Here is a 24,639-nt window from a genome sequence, read left to right as displayed (position 1 = left end):
GGAATAAAGTGAGCCATCTTTGAAAAACGATCCACTACCACAAAAATGGAATCCTTACCCTTTGATGTCTTGGGTAATCCTAGGATGAAATCCATAGAAATATCAACCCCGAGGCATGGAAGGGATAGGTAGAGGAGTATATAAACCATGGGGATGCATTCTAGATTTAGCTTTACGGCAAGCTATGCATTTGTCACACAAACTATGAACATGTTTATGCATATGAGGCCAAAAGAAATGCTCATGTAACACATCCAAAGTTTTTGCAATCCCAAAATGGCCCATTAATCCTCCCTCATGAACTTCTCTAACAAGAGATAATCTAATGGAGCTTTGGGGAACACAAAGATGTTTTCCTTTAAAAAGAAAGTCATCTTGTATAAAAAAATATTTGTGTCCACCTTTAAGACACTCTTGATAGATAAGAGAGAAATCAAAGTCATCATGATAAAGATCCTTAATGTGATCAAAGCCAAGAAATTGAGAACCCAAAAGATTGAGCAAGGCATAGCGTCTAGAAAGTGCATCGGCAACAACATTATTTTTGCCTTGCTTATGTTTGATCACATAAGGAAATTGCTCAAGAAATTCCACCCACTTAGCATGTCGCTTGTTGAGTTTGTTTTGACTTTTCAAATATTTAAGAGATTCATGATCACTATGAATCCCAAACTCTTTAGGAAAAAGATAATGTTGCCAAGTAAACAAAGCTCTAACAAGTGCATATAATTCCTTATCATAAGTGGAATAGTTGAGATGACTCCCTTTTAATTTCTCACTAAAGTAAGCTATGGGGTGGCCCTCTTGAAGGAGAACATCCCTAATGCCTATACTTGAAGCATCACAATCAATCTCAAATGTTTTAGCAAAATTAGGAAGTTCTAAAATGGGAGCTTTAGTCAATTTTTCTTTTAAAACATCAAAAGCATGTTGTTGTGCTTCTCCCCATTTAAAAACCACATCCTTTTTCACTATATCATTGAGAGGTGCAGCTATGATACCGAAGTTGGGCACAAACCTTCTATAAAAAGAAGCAAGACCATGAAAACTTCGGACATCATTCACATTGGTAGGGGTTGGCCAATTTTGAATGGCTATGACCTTAGATTGGTCGACATGAACCCCTTTAACACTCACAACAAACCCTAGGAATTCTATATGATCAAGTGCAAACATACATTTAGCAAGGTTAGCATACAAATGTTCTTTCCTAAGGGTTTCTAAGACTTGTCTAACATGCATCCTATGGTCATACAAAGACAAGCTATAAATGAGGATATCATCAAAATAAACAACAACAAACTTGCCAATGAATGGTCTTAAAACATGATGCATGAGACGCATGAAAGTACTTGGAGCATTAGTTAAACCAAATGGCATAACTAACCACTCATATAAGCCAAAGTTGGTCTTAAAAGCCGTCTTCCATTCATCACCCGGTTTTATACGGATTTGATTGTAGCCGCTTTTAAGATCAATCTTTGTAAAAATTTGTGAACCATGCAATTCATCCAACAAATCATCAAGCCTAGGTATGGGATGCCTATACTTAATTGTAAAGTTGTTTATAGCCCTACAATCCGAACACATCCTCCATGTTCCATCTTTTTTAGGGACAAGTATAATAGGCATAGCACAAGGGCTCATACTATCTTGAACCCACCCTTTAGCAATCAATTCCTCAATTTGTTGGCGAATTTCCTTAGTCTCACTTGGATTGGTCCTGTAGGCCGGATGATTGGGTAAAGAAGAGCCCGGAATTAAATCAATTTGGTGCTCAATCCCTCTCAAAGGTGGAAGGCCTTTAGGAGGATCTTCAAACACATCTTGAAACTCCTTTACCAAATTATCCAAACAATGGGGACTATCCACAAGTGATTCTAACTTAAGAGGTCTAGGAATAGCTAAGAAGATAGGATTGTGAGCAACTAAATCCCTTTGGACCTCATGTCTAGAAATAAGAAGCGAATTCTTATGACTCTCTTCTTTTTCATTCTCCCTCTTTTTCTTCATAAGAATTTGGTCCTCATGGACTTCTCTTGGAGAGAGAGATTTTAAAATGACCTTGTGTCCATGGAAATCAAAAGAGATTTTATTGGTAAAGCCATCATGAAAAACTTTTCTATCAAATTGCCAAGGCCTTCCCAAAAGAACATGTGTAGCTTCCATGGGCACAACATCACACAAGACCTCATCTTTGTATTTTCCAATAGAGAAATTAATGAGGACTTGTTTATTCACAATGATTTCGCCTACTTCACTTAACCATTGCAATTTGTAGGGCTTTGTATGAGAGATAGTAGGCAATCCAAGCTTATCTACTACTCTTGTACTAGCCACATTAGCACAACTACCTCCATCCACTATTAAAGAACAAATGTTGTTTTGAATAAGACATCTTGTATGAAAAATATTTTCCCTTTGACTTTCATCAAAAGGTTGTAAAACTTGTCCAAGAAGTCTTCTCACAACCAACAAATCTCCTTCAAGTGGTCTCTCACTCTCATGCTCACTAGATGATCTAGAATGTGAAGAATGCTTAGGTGAATCCGAATCATGCTCACTAACTACAATGCCATTATGCACAAACATATTCCTTTTAGAAGGACAATTAGCCGCAATGTGACCATAACCCATACACTTAAAGCATTTCTTACTAGACTATTTGATTGGAGATTTAGTATTACAAGTTGAAGGCCTAGATTCCTTGGGTTTGAAAGAAGAATCCTTAGAAGGAAGTTTGGAAAAAGATTTTTTATTTTTCCAAGAGTTGTTGTAGTAACCATCATTGGGAGAATTTTTAAAAGCATTTCGTTTAGCAATTTGGGACTCAACCTTCATTGCAAGATGAACCAAAGATCCCAAAGATGAATACTCTTGAAGCTCAACAACATCTTGAATGTCCCTCCTTAGACCACTTACAAACCTAGCTATCAAGGCTTCCTCACTCTCTCTCAAATTAACTTGAAGTAAAAGCGTTTCCAACTCCTTGAAATATGCATCCACACTTAGCGTGCCTTGTTGAAACCGTTGGAGCTTCAACATGAGGTCTTTCCTAAAGTGTGGTGGTACAAACCTAAAGCGCATACACTCAATCAAATCATTCCAAGAGACCACGGGAGGTCTCTTGTTATAACAAATGTCCGTTACATAGCTATGCCACCATTAAAATTATGAACTTTAACAAAAGGAACTTGAGGCTTTGACTCTTGGTGAGGTCTTTGGTCACGGTAATGGCTTCCCCCATGGGAATGATGATGATGTCTCCTTCGTCTAGGCTCATCTCTATGGTCGTGAGCAGATGCAGAACCCTTTGAAGAATGTCTTGGAGAAGGTTGTCTCTCATGCAAAGAATGGACAACTCCTTCTTGCTTTAATTCAATCTTGGCCATACGTTCTTCCAATCTTTGCAATGCTTCATCCTTTTGAGCAAGAGTCTTCCTTACTTCTTTCAATTCATTAAGAACATAAGCTCTATGAGTAGAGCGTGGCTTGGAAGATTCAGCACTTGAATATGTATCCATGATAAAAGAAAACAGCAAACACAAGAGCAACCAAAGTTAAGAAAGCAAGGTTAGCAACAACAAATATAACAAAGTGCCGAAGGGAAGGGTCACTCAAATCACTCCAAGAAAGAATACTTCCCTTAACCAATCTGATCTTGAGGCCTTAGTAACCTCAAATGAAAGATGTCAAAGCAACAACACTCAATCTCAAAGCTAAGAACCACAAAACCAAAGAACAATGAAAGACAAACAAGAAAAGGTGTAAACAATAAAAGGCTAAATCAAAAGGAAAACAAGATATATGACAAACTCAAAGAGTAATGAGGAAAAGACAAGCAAGAAAATAAGGTACTCAATGAAAAAGAAGACACACAAAAGAGACCTAGAGAAAAGCACTAGACTAGATGAAGAAAACAAAAACAAAACTACTGGAAAATATTTTTGTGCAAACTGTGCGTGATGTTTACAGATTTATCTGGAATGATATAAAGCGAAATGGATTATGAAATTGTAACCACAGAAAGTTCAAGATCTTATCTCAATAATGGCACTGGAATTACTCAAAAACAGTAAGCCAATTAATTGTGATAAATTTTGTAAAATCACTGCCAGATTACCATATTTTTTTCGGCAGAATTACACATTGTTCGTATTTTATTTATCATATTTTTTTTACTTTGAATTTTGAAGTACTTCATTTTTCTATTCTTTTATAAAACTTTGAAGAACTCAAATCCAGAATTTCAGAAATTTCCAGTAAGCAAATCAATTGCAATTAATCGAAACAGTCAGCACATTTTCAGAAAACAGAGGAAACCTAACAGGAATGAAAAACAAAATTAAGAACTAGCAAAGACATAATAGAAATGATGTTTAAGAACTTGTATAGGTCTAATACACAAGTATGAACTCAATACTAAAAAGAAAGTGCACCAAAGGATCAAGAAACAAACACATAAAATTGTTCTTAACACAAAATCAAGAAACAAAAGTTACAACAAAAGGACCACAAAGAATTGATAACATTTTTGGAGAAACATGACTGTGACAAAACTTATAAGGATTCAAAAATTAAAATGACACAAACACAATGTAATAACAACAAGAAAACAGCAAGAAATACTCAAAAATAACCTAAAACAAAAAGGAAACAACAAGAATGTAAAGTTCTTGAATTAAAGTGCCAAAACAACTCAAACACAAACAAGAACAAACCTAAGACTCATGATACCACATGATATGATTCCAATAGCAAGATATAGATGTTTCATAGACATTATATGGAATCAACTTGGTTGGAAAGTGAATAGGCACTTTTAAAATGTCTAACAAGTGGATTGAACCGAACAAAAGCATGAAAGAATGAAGATGAACCGATTAAAATGTCTAACAAATGGATTGAACCGAACAAAAGCATGAAAGAATGAAGATGAACCGATTAAAAACAGTAAAGAAGAAGATGAACCGAACAAATCAAGAAAGAAAGCTAAAGAACCGAATAGAAGTGCAAGAAAAAGACCTAAGACATGTTTTAAGAGTTTATATGGACATGGAAAATGGATGAATAAGATGGAAAAGAGAAGGAAACTTATGTGGTTGGAGTCCTTGGAAGAGAACACGCCACTTGGAGGATGCAAAGCTCCAAGATGAGCGAGATGCCGCCACTTGAGGCTCCAAGTTTGCTCTCAAGATAAGACTAGAGAAGAGAAGACACAAGTCTCTCAAATGCTCACCAATTTTGGAAGAGTTTCGGTACTAACAATATTAATTCTGCATTTAGAAGGACCCAAGCCCTCCTTATATAGGAGAAGGACCGGTCATGAAGTTTACAAAGCTTACACAACAAGTTAACCAAATGTCCCTTGCATGCTACCCACTTCTAGCGCCTATAGTGAGACATGAAGAGTCAACTTCTAGAAAGTTCTAACTAATGTCTAAAGATGCTTTACAAAAAGAGGTATCTTTAGGTTTCCCTCTAAGCACCTTTCCTACAAACTATATATTTAAACATTCTACATTTTATACAAAAGATACTACAAAAAGAGAAAACATTCTACCACTACTTCCTAATTCTTTAAATTTGCTCCTTGTAATTCTTTGAGGTAAGCTAATATCTTCTTGAGCACCTTCAACTTCGGCTTCTACCTCTTCTTGATCTTGATCTCCATCAGATTGTCCTCCAATTGCTCTTGAAATGTAGAAAGGTGTTCTTGGATGGAGTGTAGTATTTCCTCTAGGTCTTTTATTTGAGGTTTGGGAGGCATTGGTGTTGAACCAAGTGATGTTCAATGTTTTGAAGAATCCAATTCCTTTGAAAGATGTTGAAGCCTCTGCTTTGCTTGATGCTGTTGTGCTGGTTTAAGCTTTGTTCTGGGTAGGTTATATGTTGTAATCCACCCTTGTATTAAATCTCAAGCAATTAGCATCTCAATTCTTATCAAAGTAAAATGTTTTTCAAACTAAGTTGAAACAACCGATTGTTTTGTCGAAACAACCGATTGTTTATACTTAGGTGTTTTGAGAAATATTGAAAACTGTTTTTGAATGGTTGAAACTGTTAAGTACCAAAACAACCGATTGATTCGAGGAAACAACCGATTGTTTGTTTTGGGACCATAACAGAAAAACTGTTTTCTTTGACTGAGCTTTAAATGCTTTAACTGTATACACTCCAGTCATTAAATGCTTTGACCAATCTTTTAATGCAATTTAAGAGTTTGTTAAGATTTGATAACAAACTATATCTTTGAATATATTCAGAAAAACAGATTTAAGAATTATGAATCTTTTGACAAAGTTTTTCTAAGAGTTTTTCAAAGTGCTGAGATTGCTTAAGAGTTTTGTGATTGATCAAGGTGTTGGAATAGGATTCTACTTGTATTGATTTCATATATTCATCTGTAACAAGTGTAATCTTTGTAATCTGCTAAACAATTCGTTTCTGTGTTTGCTGAGATTGGCTGTGTGTTCTTGAGGTGTTCAAGATCAGCAATCTTAGTGTTGGCCAAGGAGAGTGTGTTTCTTGAGGTGTTCAAGGTCATTCTCTTGGTTGTTGTGTAAGTTATCAAGTGGTGGTTGCTTAGTGGATATCCTCAGGGTTTCTGAGAAGATTGGATGTAGCTCTAGTTTGGAGTGAACCAGTATAAACAACTGTGTACAATCTCTCTATCTCTAACTCTTTAAATTCAGTTTATTTGTTGTTTGCTGGTATAAACAACCGATTGTTTCTACGAAACAACCGATTGTTTTTTTGGTACTACAGCTTTTGCTTGCTGTTTTGGCTAACTGAATTGCTGAATCAATTGGTTTCTGAAATAAATTCATTCTAAGTTTTGAAAAGTTTGCGAAAACCCCTTTAAACAATTCACCCCCCTCTAGTTTAAAGTCATCTTTTCTAACAATTGGTAAGGGCAATAAAAACACCAATTTGCTAGACTTTGCTACAAATACACTAAGAAGAAGAGAGAACTCACTAAAGAATTAGGACACAAAACTTCATACTCATTTTTGTTCAAAGAGTCACGTAAATAGACATCATATGGGCCTAATTGGCCTTACAAGGTATATTTTCTTATACTACCATTTTGCCCCTTTTTATTTTATTACAATAAACCCCTCATTCCCGCATCTTGTTTATCTTATAAAGTTGTCCATCTTGTTTAATTTGTCTCTTGGGTCATCTTGCATTATTTGGTCGGTGTGTATTATACTCGGTGCAATTGTCTTATTCCACTTATATCATTTCATTTTATCTAAATTTATTTTCTACCTATTGTAATTTATTTTTTGTTATCTACCTTTTTTATCTTTGATATAAAAAGTTTATTTGTTTCGATCTCAAATTCGTTGAGATAACATCGCTAGAGTCAATAACCGTATCTGAGGTATTATTCGCTTTGAAGCTCGGAACTTCGTTACGGTTTTATCCTTACAAAACACTTAAGAGAGTTAAGAGATAAATGTGTATTGAAAGTGTCATTGACCTCAACTTTTAAGCGATATGAAATTATTGAACGTAACGAAACATTATTTAACACATTTATATTAAAATTTATGATTGATTGCTTAGTCTAAATAAAAAAAGAATTTATAAAAGTTGATTTATATTTTCGAGTTGACAACTTTTATTTTTAATTCTAAATTTTTATTAAAGATATTGTAAAAAAAAAAGATTTTATATCATGCTTACTTGCCCTAAATTATTTGGTTAGGAGCATACTCTAATACACCCAAAAGTATCAGATTGTTGAGGAGTTTACATCATGAGTAGTTATTTATATCATTCTTCCTTGAGATAAAAAATGTCTACCAAAAACCACAAAATTAATATATATATATATATATATATATATATATATATATATATTAGTAAAGACACTGTTTGTATTTTTATATATTGTTTATAAAGTTAAAATTTTATTATTGTAATAAGTTTTATATTTAATATATTAATGTGTATATATGAAATTTAATATATTTTTAATATATATTTATTTATGTAATTTATTTATTTTTATGTTGTTTTTGTTTAAATTTAAGTAGATGGTAAAGTAAGTTTAGTCTTAATCGTAAGCCATTAACTTAGTAGGACAAACTCGTCTACCAATAATTTTTTCTAATTAAAATTAAAATATGTAAAATATCATTTTTTATATTAAACTATTTAAAAAAATATAAATATCTAATAATAATAATAATAATATATTTAAAAATATTAACACTTATAAATAAAGTTTACAAATAAATTTGGACTCATTAATTGTAATAGAAAAAATTCAATACATAAAAAGTAGTAATAAGGCAAAGTGCATTCCTAATAGCAACTGAATTGAAATGAAAACATGGCGTTTGCAGTTAGGGCTTTAAGGGCAGTGAGAAAGAACTGCAGAGGAATGCCTCACCGTTCCTGTTTCTGCAAGCATGCACATTCAAATTCAAATTCAAATCCCCTTCTTTTCAAATTGCTTCAGGTTCCCACCTCACGCATCAAAACGACGCTGGATCAAGAAATGCCTTCTCTTCAAAGCTCACACCCTTCCTGGGACTTCCTTGTTACCTCTCTCTTCCCTTCTTCTTCAGACAAAGCTCGATTGGTATTAATACTAATCTTCTATTCCTCTTTTCCGTTTCATCAATTTTTTAACTGCGTTGCTTTTTATTTCATATGGAGAAAAATCAAGCTAACACGTTTATCATTTTTAGTTGCATTTCACAAGACAAATCTTTATTTTGTTTATAATTAAAATTAAAATTTATAATAAATAAATAAATACTTTTTATATATAAATTATACTTTGAATATACGTTGGACGATTGAAATTGTTATATATTATCTATGATGCACCGATACTTTAATTTGTGTAATTTGTGTCTGGTTTCCTTATATATTGTATGATACTTTACCTATATTTGTCAATGATGTATCTAATCTATAAAATACTAATACTTTTAAGATGACAATAATTTATAATTTTTTATTTTGACAATGTTACATACATATATCTATCATATTTTTAAGAATTTTTATACATTTTTCAATATGTATATATCACGTATTGTATCCTATTATTTTAAAATAAACGTACTGTCGTATCACATATGCATCGTAGTATAAGATTATTAAATTCACACTATATAAATACTTTTTTATATATGAATTATATTTTTAATTTTCATTGAACAGTTAAATGTTATATAAGATTTTTTTTAGTTATTGATAAGAGAAAACAGAAGATTGAAAGTGATAAATGGTTAAGAAACTTAAGTAGAAGTAGATGAAGAAAAAAACAAGATTGTTTGAGAGAAATTTGTTTCACTAGTTAAGCCTAAAATGCACATTTGAAGTAGAGAAAAGAGAAATTATTGGTAGTCTTTGAACTGTGTATTCTAATTTATAATGCTGCAGTAATGGCAAATTGGTTGGTTTAAGAATTTTTTAGATGAATTTTATGCAAGCATTGGATAACGTATATCCATTTTCTTTTAGAAAAGTATTGTAGCAAGTTATAACTTTGATTTTACTAATATACCAAACGTATAGCTTGCTAAATGTGCCTTCTAATTAGCAAGTTTGATAGGAATTTGTAAGTTTATTCACACTTTGTTTCTAAAAGAAGTGCTTAGCATGATTTTACTGTGATTTGTTTGAAGTATAGTCAAAGTATACCTGGTTAAAATGTTTATTTGAAAAACCAGGTTAGTGTCAGAAATTCTTGCACGCCCGTGCATTTGTGTAATGTGGTTTCAGTTTCTCAATTATACGACCAATTATGCTTGGTGGATTGACTATACAGGCTGTCATGATCAATATTCTCACTTGTAGTATTATTGAATGTGTCAGGTTTTGGAATGGATTTTGGAGAAGATGCTGAAAGAAAATGCGAAAGACTGTGATATTTTCTCCAAACTCATCTTTCTATGTGGAAAGGTGAAAGACGTAGTGCTAGGAATGCGTGTGTTTAGTTCTATGGAGGCTATTGGAGTTAAACCCAATTCCATGGTTTTCAATTCCCTTATAAGTGTCTGTTTGTCTTCCTATAATGTTGTCACAGCACTTAGTTTATTTGAGATCATGGAGAGTTCAGAGAGCTATAAACCTGATTTTCATACTTATAATATGTTTATTTCAGCATTTTCCAAGTCAGGGAATGTTGATGCCATGTTAGCTTGGTACTCGGCAAAGAAGGCTGCTGCTGGATTTGATCCCGATCTTCAAATGTTTGAATCCCTTATATCTGGCTGTGTTAATTCTAGAACATTTGAGATTGCTGATGCAATTTTTGAGGAAATGATAACTTCTGGAATTGTACCTAGTGCATCAATACTGGAAAGTATGCTTAATGGGATTTGCAAGCAGAAGAGATTGGATCGAGCAGAGGAGTTTTTCAAGTTAGCGATTGATTCTGGATGGGAAGTAAACGAGAACATGGCTGATCAGCTAATAGCATTGTATCACCAACAAGGGAAAGTGGAAGAGATGGAGGCGCTACTTGAAACTGTGACAAATCCCTGTATAATTACTACCAGTGTTCTTGCGCGACTTCATTGTGGGATTGTGAAGAGTTATGCCATGTTAGATAGGTTGGATGATGTAGAGTTTGCTGTCGGTAGAATGCTTAAACAGGGGCTGTCATTCACAAGTGCAGATGATGTTGAAAAGGTCATCTGTTCATACTTTAGAAGGGAAGCTTATGATAGACTAGACATATTCTTGGAATGTTTAAAGAGTGGCTATGTGCTTAAGAAATCAACTTATAGCTTGTTAATATCTGGCTATAAACGAGCACACTTGCTTGAAAAAGTAGATAGAGTGATGAAAGACCTGAAATCAGCTGGTTTAACATGATGGTTATGTGGGTCTCTGGAACCACCTCAGGCGAGGAAGAAACGAGGCATTAAATGTAACTACCAGTTGAAGCTTCTGCATCATGCTGTTTTAAACACCCTCTGTGTCATGATTACAGACGAGCTTCACTCAGCTCCTTGAATTTTACATAAGCAACAAACTAGTGTTGTTAGCAGGCAGTGAGTGTACTATTACTGTCAAATTAATTTCTAAAGTTCAGGGCCATTTTACCACTGCTCCCTCTATCAAGCTAACTAAGGGATTGTGGAAGGGTTTATTGTGTCATATTAAGAGTAAAATTGACGCAGGGCTTGCAATTTTGTCTGGTAATGTGTCTTCAACAACCTCTTGTATTCTTTTTCTTTATATTTATTTTGGGGGTAGTGCTGTCACATTGTGGCAAAACTAGAATAACGATGGAAAGAAATTCCATATATCATGTCATATTAGGATATTACAGATGCTTCTTCTCAAATATTATATTTTCTACAAGTGATCCTTGCACAACTTTATACTCCGATGGGATGTATCAATGAAATTACCTAGAAAGTCCAAGTTTCTGATCCTCTATTAGAGTGTACAAGTAATAAAAAGCATTTTTGCTTCAATGCATTTTCTCCGATTCTGTTATTGGGGGTGTATAGCTCTTATGTTCTCCTATTATTGGGTGGTAGTTGTATCTTGTGCTCATTATAAGTAGATCATAGATGTCGAAGTTAACAAACTTTTCATTGGCATTTGCTTCCTCCATCTTTATGTTCTTTTCCAACATCTATGTATCGTACGAAAAGTACAATATTTCTCCATGTAGTTGTCCGAAGGATTTCAAATTGAGTGATCTGAAAAGTTCTTGATTGCCTAATTCAAAGGTTAAAAAAATAGGATGTTCAAAATTATTATTTTTTGCAATGCTGCTCAACAATTTGAACTGTCTAATCCATAATGTATTTCCGGATTGTAAAATTTGGAAATGCAATTGAACAATCCATAAATGCATCCTAGATTAAACAATCTGGTTTTTTTTTCAACTTTCGGATTATTAATCTGGAATTAATTTTTTAACTTTTGACTTAACCAATCTAAGTTTGTTATATAATCCTTAAGTTTGTTTTTACTTATTGATTCATTACAGTAGTTTATTTTGTGAATATTTATACTTTCTTCTAAGCATAAAAAGGTGATCATTTGTTTATTCACTCACATGCAAAAATGTTACCGAGCTTTAATTTCAATGCAATAATCAATTATCACCAATTAAATTTCACAAAATCAAATCATGATCTTCCTTGAATAAAATGCTAGAATTTGACATTGCATATGATAATGTTGTTAGAGAAAAGTTCATTAAACTCCATAAAATTTTAATTAAGTGCTTTCACAACAAAACATAATACATAAAGATAAACTTTATCTTAGCATCAGATTATAACTTATGCAATGTTTCGTTTTATAATAATAGACACAATGTTTCACAATAACAAACATAAAGTATCTTCCTTACATATCTACATATGATAATCTTATGCTTGATACAAATTATAAGATATGTTGTATTAAAACTTACATAATCGACCTTAAGAGAGGATTATACAAAGATTTGTTTACATCCAAGATTGCTTGAAAAATGTGCTAATACAGCTCCACGCCAACCATCCTTATGAAAAAGGACTGCATGTTAGTCAGGCATAGACCCTCAACCTTGTACGCTCTTGCCCTTTACCCCTGTTTGGATAAAAACCATCTAATCTAGGTTTGATAAGTTATGCCAAGTATCAGGTTGTTGCTTGAAGAAGTAACATGCAATTAATGTTGCATAAAGAGCGTTTAATGCATCTTTACAATGTTTTCAACGACTCTTTCAAAAACATCTATATATATAGAAGATGCTTTCGTAGAAGAAAGGTGATGAATCTATGAATCAACATACTTACAATCTGTATAAAGTGAAATATTAAGCTTCAAATCTTAGATCATCAATGGAACACTATTTGTGTTCTTTAAATATTTAGAAGAGTGAACTTCATCTTATATATGTTGTAAGACACAACGCCTCTTTTAATAAGCAAACTTGTGATTTTATATCACTTTTTGTGTAAGTAGTTGTTTTAGCCAAGAGTGACAGTATTTCAAAGAATACTCAGTCCTAACTAGGAGTAGCTATGTTCTAAATAATAACCAGTCTTAGGTAGGAGTAGTCGTGTTCTAAACAATACTTAGTTTTAGTTAGGAGTAGATGTGTTACAAAAAATATTCAATCATAGGCCGGAGTGACTACGATCCAAATAATAATCAGTTATAGCCTTGTCTGTGTTCCAAACAGTACTTAGTTCTAACTAGAAGTGACTACAACCCAAATAGTACTTAATTTTAACCAGGAGTGGGTGAAGTCCAAAGAATACTTACCTTGTACTTTGTGAAGATAATTTGCGTAGTGAAACTTGATAGAGTTGATCAAGAATTAGATGTAATCTTGGTTTACAAACAAATTAGTACAAAAACATCAGGCGTAAATCTTTCTTCATTCTAATATATTTAAATTTCATATTATCGTAAACTAACTAAATGAGAGTTTTTTTTAAGATTTACTAAAATATCTTAACAGTAGTTAGTCAAGTTAAAAAAGTGTCTTCCTTAATATGATCTTGATCTTGCAAAAGCTTTTTGATAATGTGTTTGTCAAGTTAAAATTACATATGATTGTTTTTATCAAACGTTGATATTACGAAAATATTTAACAAATCTCAATACACAATTAACCCTCACTTATGTGTATTCTGCCTATTTTTCACACATATATGAATGATGAATTTTGAATAATACAACTTTTAGATTGCACAACAATTTTGATAAAAAAAATAATTTGAATTGGTCAATTCGAGAGTGGAAAAAATTAATTTTAGATTAGTCAATTTGAAAGTGAAAAAACAAATTTTGGATTATACAATTTGGAATATATTTTTAGATTGTGTAATCCACACTCATATTCAGGTTTGCACAATCTATATTGTTAAACAACATTATAAATAAATAATTTTGGATTGTGCAATCTCAAACACCCAATTTTTTAACTTTCAAATTGTGTAATTTGAAAACTTTCTTAATTATTCAATCCAAAAGGTCTTTTCAATGAAATCACATTGAGAAATATTTTGACATTTCTCATACCATAAAGATGTAGAATGAAATCATGGAGATATACGAAGCAGATGCTAGAAACTCTCTGAATCATTCAATCCAAAAGTCTTTCTAAAGAAACCAAATTGAGGAATATTTTGATATTTCTCATAGTCCACTAAGTTGTAGAATGAAATCATGGAGATGTAAGAAGCATATATTGTTTCATTCTGCAATAATTTTGTGACAATGAAGTTTCTGATAATATATCCAACAAATTTATGACATTGTTGACAATGACTTATCTCAGGAAATTTACACAAAAAGTATTGGTACCTTTGAATTCGTTGGTTTTGTTTCTAAAGTACATTTAAAATAAAGGATAAAATTGATTTTGTACAAAAATATGTTTAGCACTTAAAAAACACTTCATAACATTTATCCAAACAAAAAACAACAAAATGAGCTTTTGAAAATTCCACTACACATTTCAATTTTGACAAAAAAAAATGAGGAAGAAAGATTTTATTGCTTTTGAGAGTAAAATTACCTCTAATTAGTATTTAAAAATACAAAAAATCAACTTTACTAAATTCCATCATTGGAAATTTTAAAATTTACTCCAGTCCCATTTTCTTCCTCTCTAATAAACTTTATCATTTAATCTCCTAAAATTGAATGTAACCTTATTAAATTTAGAATTAATATTTCTGTTTTTCGTTGTTAAAGATGATAATATCTTGTATATTTTTCATTTATCAAACATTTTTTCTATTCATTTCAATATTGAATCATTTTGATTTCTCCAATGGGATTTTGGAAGAGTGTATAACTGCTAAGAAATAGAGTGTAGATGATGGAGACTTTATTAGTCTTCAATGCACTTCGTGGAATCTTGGATGTGGAAGAGATGATGGTTGTAGTGGGAGTAGGAATTGTTGGAGTGCAATGGAGGAAGTGGACTGATTATATGAGCTTAGGAGAGGTTTGGTCAACTCCTAAAGGTGCCCAAGGTAGCTTAACTTGAAAGAACTAACCTATAAGAGAGACTAGAGAGTAAATGATTTTGAATTTCACTAGAGTTTCATTACTCAAATCAAGTATGCAATTATAAGAGACAATAACCCTATTTATAGGTTGGGAAACTTACATGGAAAGCTTCTCAAACCCTAGCTTGCATGAGAAGGTAAGGTAAGAAACCTACTTTCTGTGCAAAGCATCTCCATTCGTTACCTTGTGGTCCAAGCTTCCTATTTATCCTAGCTTGGCACACAAGGTTCTTTTTAGGGTTAGGGCTTTGTTCTGCTTTGAATACAAGACTTTGTACATGAATTCCTATACTAATTGGCCCAAAATACAAGGTCCAAAAAGATGTCCTACACTATTCTATATAAATTATTTACAAGGCTTAAAAGAAGGAAAACTCAAAGAATGAGTGTTTCCCTTAATAATGTTCCATCTTATCTAATCTTCTTAGCCCAAGTTGTGGTGGCTTAGATGGTCCTGCATCAGTAGTTTATGCTTATATGGTAATGACAATTTTTGTTTAGTAGTCAAATTAAAATTATTTCAACATAGATTGCCTAACGCAATGCTAAACCATCTAACACTAAAAAGATGATAGTATTTTTGTGGTCAGATGACTCCAAGTTATCTCCTAACGAATCTAATAGTAAATCCAATTAAAAAAATATTCAAAACTTATTTGCAATCAAAATGGTTAGAAGTAGCAATAAAGTAAACGGTCAAAAACATAAAAAAGTAGGTTGACTCTCAAGTTTTTCCAACAATAAATTCTTCATCAGTTGATAAATACACCATTCCTTCAATCATCTAAACATAATTGAATTGTCCAAACATGCATAAACCAAAGACAATTGAATCTTAGATGCATCTACTAGTTTATTCAGTACCTTACTCGTCTCCATGTGTCTAGTCATAAGGTTTTTAATCTTTAATCTTCTACCTCTTTAATCAGAAAACTAAACCAGAGTTTAATTAAAGAAAGAATTGAATTATCAACATGCGTTCAAAAAGAATTTCCAAAACCATAATTAAACTTAGAAAAAACCAAATATTTAACACAGTAAGATATTGAAGAACAAAACTTGAGTTACATAGAACCTTAGAATTCATTGTGAAATTACAAGAGATATTTAGTAATTTTATTATTAATAATAGTTAGTTGTTTATAAATCTATATGCAAACCATCTCAAATCTTAGTATCATTTCATCTTGAAATATAACTCTACTATGATAACATTAATTCCCTGTGGATTACCCTTTGTCAACACTCAATTTCGTCAACTTTACTACAAGTGACTAAATACTTGTTCTCTGGAGTCAACCTGCTTAGCCCTTTGTCATTTTTTGATCATTTTGTTTGTTTTCTACTTTTCCTCTTTTTTTACAAGTTTTCTCATATTCTTCTTCATCATCATCATTATCATCGTAATCTTCCACGTGTCTTCTCCTATCTGATGGTTGAAATTAAAGAATTAATTTATTTTGAACGTGTCTTCTCCTATTCTGATGGTTGAAATTAAAGAATTAATTTATTTTGAACATAGGATTAGTAAGATATAAGTGTAATTATTACCTAAGACTTGTGTCCATACTAGGTGTACCATTACTTGTGTTCACACTTATAATTTGTTTTTTGTGTTCACGTTACTTGTAATCAACTATCTTCGATCTTAGTCGCACATCTCATCTCAAATTTATCTTGTAAACACACTTGAATGATTAAATGCAAATTGATTTTGTAAGACCAGTTTGAGTATCTTAATTTGAGTATCTTAAGAATGTTTTACTCATTTTTATCTTAAAAAAATCAAGTTAGGAATCCTACTTGCACTTATCTTTGGGACTCTATTTCAAAGGTAGTGAGTTATTTTTATCCCTTTCCTTAATCCATTTTCACTTTTACTTTGATACTTATTTTTGTTATCTTCTTTGAATCAAGTGAAACCAGCACCATGGGTTGTGCTTCGAGAAAGACTTGAATAAATGTACATCAACTAGTTGAAAGTTTAACTTACACAAAACATGTAGAACTAAAAACAATTTGCCAAGGAAATATCGAACATTTGTACATGGAATACATGAAATTAGCAAACAAGAACATAAGTATTGTTGTTCCCTTTTGTTATTCCCATTTTATGCTTTTATAAAATGAGTACTTAATATTTTTTTCATGCTTAAAAAGTTACATCAAATTCCTATATACAGAAGACTTTCGATTCTTATTTTTCTATACATTTGCATATACTACACTCTACCAAAAAAGTCCATTTCATCGTCATTCCGAGTTATGTACTGAATGACATGTTTGTTGAGAAGTTATAACTTCCATCTCCTTAGAAGTGTGAACAAAGACTAGAAAGTGATAAGCTAACAAAGCTTTCAATTTATTCAATGGAAAAAATGTGTGAACTTGTATTCAAGATGAAAATCATTAATCATGTAAATCATGTGAAAGCAATTTCATCAATTTCAGAAATTAAATTCTGAAAGTCTGGATGGTGTTTACAAGCAAAATGAATTAGTCATTTCCAACATGAACTTCCAACATCTGGCAACTCCAAGAATAAATTGAGAGATTCTGAAATCAAACTCTGTTACTTCAAAGGTAGAAGTGATTTCAACCATTGTTTCCAAGGTGCATCCTGCTGTTGCTCAACCCAAGACAAGAAACAGCTATCCAATAAACAGAAGAAGTTGACATAAAGGAGTTGATACCTCACAGGTATAAACCGAAAATTTGCAACCTGAACAATTGGCCATATGCCTCCTTCTAAAACAAAGGCTGGGAGGAAATCTCTCTTAACATCTTCTTTTATTTGAGGAACAGTCTTTCCAGCAGAAAAACCCATGTACGTAAAAAACACAAGTAAATCCAATGGTCCAAAGATAAACCCATCAACAGCAACTTTAGTGGCAACAAAACGGAAGGAATTCGGTTTAAGCATGAGTTTCAATCTTATAAACCGATCCAAACCTTCGTACCTACAATAATTAATGCAAAAGAACAAGGAGAATTGATAAGTTTATTAGAAAATATATAGCATTTGCCAGTGCCCCTCTTTCCCCATAAGAACAAACAAAAAACTAGCAGATATCACGTGTACAAGTCTTTCCTTTTCTGATTTAACACTTTTAAGGCACCATTTGGCTTGAGAGTTTATTGTTTTCATTTTCTGTCTGTACTTTAAATTACAAATAATGACAAGCTTCTCATTTTGTTTCCTGTTTTCAAATGAAGGAATCATTTGGTCTGCAAAAATGTTTTCTGTTCTCACTTTTAATTACAAAAATGCCGACTTATTTTCACTTTGTTTCCTGCAAATAATTTTAAAGGCAAAAAATTGTGAAAACAAGGTAACATTTTCATTAGTACAAACAAAAACATAAAACGTTTTCTCAAACCAAACAGTATTGGATGTTCTCCATCAGCTAGAAATATGATTTTAGTAGCTTTTTGCAAGAATTTGGAATGCTCCCCCTTAAAGATAAAAAAAGCCCTTAGCCGAGGAGAAGGTCATACCACTACAAAGTGCCACCAATCAGACAAAATGCTACACAAGTAAATACACAGTTTGAAATCCTTCCTTTTTAGTCAGTTGGAGATCTCAAGCATCCAGAAACCAAAACAGAGCTCTTGGCCCTGAATTTGAGAGGACAATTTTCTTCCCAATTTATCAGGAAGTTACTATAGACCCATCAGTCCATCAATAACTAAATTTTCATCTTAAGTACATGGTTAGAATCTATATGATAAAAGAAAAATGATTGCAAGTCAATAAGAGTCAGTCCTTTAAATTGATTAGCAACAATAGTAACCATCATCATCTGACATGGCAGACAGCCACAACTGTAGCATGCAAATGCTGTTTCATGTGAACTACATAACTTATACTAATGAGACTGCAAAAGCATAATGACTTTCTTTGGATAAATCCAGTGTTATCGATATCAGATAACAGAAAATATTGGGGACCCCAAAAATCCTTTATGAAATTATAAGGCAATGGGTTATGACAAAAACATTGCGATCAAAAGAAATACAATATATACATATAGATAATTTTTTTTAAAAAAAAAAAAAAATATAATTGTAATGCAAAAATAATGAAAGAGACAATCATAACTAATAATAATATTATGTCTAGAAATTCAAATAACAATAACATCAAATCAAAACACCATAAATTTCAAGTTCAAAACTTAAAATAACAACAAAACATAAAATAAAAGTCTTAAATTTCTAATTATTTGACACTTCTTCAATCCCAGCATAATTGTCTTCAAAATTATACAACGGGAGATATCCCTCCTCCTCTTCCCCTTATAGAAACTCTTATCAAAATTAAGTAATTTTTCAAACTTGAAATTAGAGTTATCATGCAATTCATTCTCAACCCCAATTTGAATCTTCATTTTGCCCTTCCTTGTTGGGGTTGAAGTTGCACTAGACCTTTCTAAGAAGCATGGGAAGATCCAATAACAATACCACCACTTGATAGTTGCTTTCTTTTATTGGTTGTTTGTCTCCTTGTATAAATTATGGGTTCTCCAACACCTAAGCTTCATAATAAGTTGCCCGTCGTGAAGAGTGGGATCATCATAAAATACCAACTCATTTCCCCTCTTCATTATCATCATCATTATCTACTTGTCCCATTAACCACTCATTACACTCATCAATGTCATTTAGTACAATATGGTCTATTTTATCCCTAATTTTGTATCTTTGAGCAAGTTGTTAGTTATACTTTATGTAAACCAAATCATGCAACCTTTTGTGGCCCAACCTATTCCTTTTTTTAATGAATATGCATTATGCATAAGTAAAATGTGAATTAATTTCTTTTTACATTCTAAAAAAATAATAATAAAATGAGTCGTGTCTTAAACAATAATTATTACTTGCTCCACTCCAATTGCGCTCACATCTCAATGAGTTACATGTCAAACTTAAAATCTTGATTACTAGCTTTTGTAAGTTGGGAGTCGCATGCCCATAATTCTTCCACCATTAAGCTATAAAAACAAAGAAAGTAACTTTGGATGTAACCATTATAAGATATAATTTATATCTTAACGCAATTTAGAAAGCATTTAAGTGTCTAACCTAGGGTTGTGGTCTTCCTTGATTCTTTGGCAAAGTCATTACCAAAGAGTCCACTTCCACTCTTATAAAGAGTCAACTCAATTAAAAAAAATTGTTGCACATCTTTACTTGGCACCAACCTCTTGATGCAAGCATACAATCCATTTGTAACCTTCAAATCATATTCCATTTCTAGGTTGGAAAAATAGAACTCTGAATTCACAAAGTGACCAACCACATGCAAGGGGCGATGAACTTGGCATATCCATCTATTATCAATGATTGCAAAGACATTCTTGTATTTACTTTCATGGTTATTGAATGACTTCACTATTGTTTCCTAAGATTTTTCCATTACTTCATATATATAGCCCCTTCTTTTCTTTCCCCATCCACCAGGCAAAGTACATGAACAAGAGGAGTCATGACTTTGAGAGTAAATACGACATGATTCTAAAAAATGAAGGCATAAGAACAATTTTTGTAGCTTCTCTCGCCTTAGCTTTCTTAGACAACTTGTTCTTGCTCCATTCATTTGAAGTGAACATCATTCTCAAATTTCCCTTCTCTTGATGCAACATTTGTATTGATTAATAAGAGGTAGCAAATCTTGTAACTGCATGTCTTACCAATTCCCTCTTATTTGTAAATTATCTCAACAAACTCAAGGAAGTATAATGGTTATAGATAAAGCCAACCAAATTAACTCCTCTTTGAATTGTCTTCTTTATCAAAGGAGCTTTCAAATGTCTTCAAGTATAAAATCTATACAGTAGGTAGCACAAGGAGTCCAAAAGAGATTAGGTCTTTTTTCTTCCAATAATTTATCAACTAAAACATAATTGCTTCCATTATCTATGATAACTTGAACAACATTTTCTTCTCCAATCTCCTCCACAAGGGTATCAAGCATCTGCAAGTTTTTTCCCCTGTCTTCACAAATTTATAACCATTAATGGACTTGACAAACATTGTCCCTACTGGGGAGCTCACCAAAATGTTATCAAACATTGTTGCTTTCATTCAGTCCATGCATTTGACCTAATAGAACACCATGTTTGCTTCACTACAATGTATGATCTTTCAACAACTTCCCAATGTAGTCAACCTCCTTGTTGAGAAGTTGAAGTCTAATTTCAAGATAAGTAGGAGCTCGCAAATTATGTCCATAAGCACCTATAGCATCAATCATATCTTGAAAACTCTTCAATCTTACAAGGTTGAATGACAAGTCTTGCTTGGTACCAAAATCAAGCAATATAATGATGAACTCATGCCTTTAAATTTGTCACATGCTTCTTTGATATTAGCTTGCCTCAACTTTTCCTTTTTTGTCTTCTCTATTGTAGTGCTTGGATCTTTACAAAGCATATCGTCCTTATTTCCCACCACTATTTCAACCTTTATCATTACTAGGTGTGGAAATTTCAACTTCATCTACCCTCTCATTGTTATCATAGGTTGCACTATATACAAGATAGATGGAAGTGGTGACTGCTTTTCCTTTAAATAATTTCCAAACTTTTGTCACAGTTTTAGAAGTCATGGTGAAAGCAACAACATTGCTCTTCTTTGCCATCAAATGTTCTTTAGCTCTAGTAATTCCTTCTTTCATAACTTTTACCACATTAATTACATTCAATTGTATTTAAGTTTGTTTCATCCATTGGATGACAATGTTTCCAACCCAGGTTATTTCCGAGGGATGTTCTTGAAGTGTCCTAGTCATTGGTCAATATTGTTGTGGGAAAATAGGTATATTTTCAAAAGATAATTATAGTGGAAGTAGAAAAGAAAAGAAAAAATAGGAACAAAGTTTCAAGTGAACAAAAATATTTTGAAAAAAGAAAAACACTAGCAATCAATGGCGTCGACAACAGTGGGCATTGGCGGCGGTGAGTGGCAGTGAGTAGCGACGAGTGGAAAGAGCAGCTAGAGTGAACAAGAAAAGAAAGAAGGAGAGGCTCTTGTATATAGGTAGGGTATTAGGTTACTTAAATTATAATGTTTGAATTGGGTCAGGTATGGCTCAACTCCTTTTAACAAAATGAATATTTGGCCAGATAACCCAAAAAGGAAGATAATAGAACAGTAGGGTTTCTCACACCACACAACCTCTTTCGTTTTTGGATGGGCCTCGGGCTCCTGCACAGCCTCCTTCGTTTTCAGATGGGTTTCGCGTTGTCACACAACCTCCTTTGTTTTCGAGTAGGTCTCGTGCCACCACACAACCTCCGTTTTTTTTATGGATCTCACGCAGCCGCACAACCTCCTTCATTTTTCGTCATCTTCACTCAACACTAGCATCTCTTGATGCAAAAAGCGGCCACCATGAGAAACCAACACCGCCACCGCTATGTTTTAGCAGCAAGCTATAAATTCGCCACTGGTTTCTACCATGGCACCACCATAACCGATTTTCGGTAACACTGGATAGAACTGTATTTAATATTAAAAGGAACAAAACTGACAATTGTAATTTTTAAGGAACTAAAAGAACTTTCAAATCTATCTAGTAAACTAAGTTGATTTGGAATCTAAGAATCAACAAAGAAACCCATGGATAATACCAATGACCATAAACAACTGGGGAATAAAATTCATAAAAAGGTCATGTTCTTTTACCAGTAGTGGCCAACCGGGCCAACAAATCCTAACCCAAACAAGCTGGTTGTAGACACCCGTTTCCAGTTGATCTTTAATTCTTTATTGTCACCCTGAGAAAAATTGCCATTAAACAAGAGAAATGAGCTAATTAGATAGTTAGTCTACAAATAATTAAGTGTCACATCATACACTATGTGAACTAGACAATTTTAAAATACCACCAAAGTATTTGTCCTTGAATAGGTACACCGTGTTACCAAAGTCAAAAGGAAAGAGCCAAATTACACATGGTTTATCCACAATTCTTCTAGTATAAAACTCTAAAATGCATGTCATTTTCAGATTCACCCTATCCAGAAAACAGTGACCATGACAAGTTATTTCCCGTTTCACTATTTTAGCTAAATGAACTGAAATTTCCCATCTATAGTTACCAAACAAACCAGATGTTGCCATGTGATTTTAAAATTGAAAAAAATTTCAACCAGCAGTAACATAGTTTTCAACTACCTTCTACGGTTCAAGTGCAAAACTAAAGGTATGATTTTGAATTAATGGATGGAAAATGGAAACAACGGAATGAACAAAATGTGTTTGGGGGAGTTTTCCAAAAGGAATGGAATGACACCTCTTCCTGCCATTCACAACACCAAATTTTGTCCCTTCAACTTGGGGAGTCAAGGAAAAAAATCCACGTCTTTCCGTGAGAGTTCCCTCATTACCTTCATTAAACAACCAAACCAACAATTCAGATGTATCTGTAATCACAACACAACCTCAACCACAGCCACAATTTAAAACCAAACTCCCAGCTATTCTCTCAAATACACCCAACCTTGGCATGCAATTATTTATAGTCAATTTGCATGCCCCCAAAACCTCATTACAAAAAGCAACCAAAACCCACATAGCAGCCCGTCAAGGAATGACCATCCATACAAAACCCACAAAACAAACACACCCATTTGCCTGAACTAGAGACCAAGATCACATGCTACAAGGAAAACCCCTCCAATAAACAACCACAAATCCCCTCCTTCCCTCGTTCCTCCATGCATTCCACCTCCCATTGTCAGAAACATGCTCAAACAATCGCAAATCCTTCTAATTATTTTGACCAGAAGGCCACACTCCACCAAGCCATGACCATTCCCCCAAAACCAAGCAAAACACACGCACACACCCATTTTCCCCAAAAAATCAAAATCTTAGAAGGGAAGAATAGAAATTCCAAAACCACAATACCTCATCCATTGTGGCATGGGCCTTGGCAGTGTAGTGCGTAACTGCCTGAGCAGCTACGTCACCAGCACCCCAAATCAAGCCAGAGCTGATGACCTGCGTCTTAACAGGGTGAACCGCCAAGCAATTCTGGTACCATTTCCACAACTTGAGCATATCCAAACAACAACGCTTCCCGAAAACAATCGCTATTTAGTGATCATGAAAATGATCGGAACCCCCTTTTTTCTTTATTTGGGGATTTATCTAAATGGGCCTAGCATTTAGCGAACAGAAGATGATTTTTTGGCGGTGGAAGAAGAGTGGCACTTCTTTGGCTTCTATCGTTTTGTATTTCTCTGTAAAACCTAGGACTCGTGTTTGTTGAGGAATGGGAGGAACAAAAAAGAAAGGAATGAACTTCGGTCTGCGGCGAAGATATAAGAATGAATTTGTAGGTTGGGTTTGACATCCGTAGTTATCAATGATGGGAATTCGGTGCAGAAAAAGGGTAAAACTGTACTTTAACTTTTACTATTCATGGGCCTAGCGCCTCTGGCTGGCTGCTCTTTAAATTTCATCTTTTCTTTATTATTCGTTCTTGTGAGTTTTCATAAATATATATAAAAATGAGATAATTAGATATTTTTATTATATATTGTATTAAAATTATATTATGATAAATAAATTATTTTAACTACATAAAATTAAAAAAAAAATTAAAGTCTTGTTG

The 24,639-nt window shown here is 33.0% G+C and overlaps 2 protein-coding genes across 2 annotated transcripts; one reads left to right on the top strand and one right to left on the bottom strand.

The window, feature by feature from the left end:
- The first annotated feature begins 8,295 nt into the window (after positions 1-8,295).
- On the top strand, positions 8,296-11,459 carry LOC137813584 (protein Rf1, mitochondrial-like). Its single transcript, XM_068615924.1, has 2 exons — positions 8,296-8,599; positions 9,847-11,459. The coding sequence occupies exons 1-2, from the start codon at positions 8,348-8,350 to the stop codon at positions 10,849-10,851; spliced, it is 1,257 nt and encodes a 418-aa protein (XP_068472025.1). The 5' UTR covers positions 8,296-8,347; the 3' UTR covers positions 10,852-11,459.
- Positions 11,460-17,352: 5,893 nt separating this feature from the next.
- LOC137813583 (uncharacterized) lies at positions 17,353-24,395 on the bottom strand. The gene is made up of 3 exons (XM_068615923.1): positions 23,931-24,395; positions 22,704-22,795; positions 17,353-17,974 (listed from the first exon to the last, which is right to left on the bottom strand). The coding sequence occupies exons 1-3, from the start codon at positions 24,081-24,083 to the stop codon at positions 17,587-17,589; spliced, it is 633 nt and encodes a 210-aa protein (XP_068472024.1). The 5' UTR covers positions 24,084-24,395; the 3' UTR covers positions 17,353-17,586.
- Positions 24,396-24,639: the final 244 nt, after the last annotated feature.

The sequence above is a fragment of the Phaseolus vulgaris genome, chromosome 1, assembly GCF_000499845.2.
Source record: "Phaseolus vulgaris cultivar G19833 chromosome 1, P. vulgaris v2.0, whole genome shotgun sequence".
Classification (NCBI taxonomy): domain Eukaryota; kingdom Viridiplantae; phylum Streptophyta; class Magnoliopsida; order Fabales; family Fabaceae; genus Phaseolus; species Phaseolus vulgaris.
This window is presented reverse-complemented; position numbering and strand designations above follow the sequence as displayed.

Bases quoted from the DNA above. Each gene is read 5' to 3' on its own strand.
- LOC137813583 (XM_068615923.1), bottom strand. From the start codon at position 24,083: ATGCTCAAGTTGTGGAAATGGTACCAGAATTGCTTGGCGGTTCACCCT. The intron at 22,796-23,930 runs GTATTGTGGTTT...AATTTTTCTCAG, and splicing joins CCCATGCCACAATGGATGAG to GGTGACAATAAAGAATTAAA. The intron at 17,975-22,703 runs GTAAAAGAACAT...TAATTATTGTAG, and splicing joins GGCCCGGTTGGCCACTACTG to GTACGAAGGTTTGGATCGGT.
- LOC137813584 (XM_068615924.1), top strand. From the start codon at position 8,348: ATGGCGTTTGCAGTTAGGGCTTTAAGGGCAGTGAGAAAGAACTGCAGA. The intron at 8,600-9,846 runs GTATTAATACTA...TGAATGTGTCAG, and splicing joins CTTCAGACAAAGCTCGATTG to GTTTTGGAATGGATTTTGGA.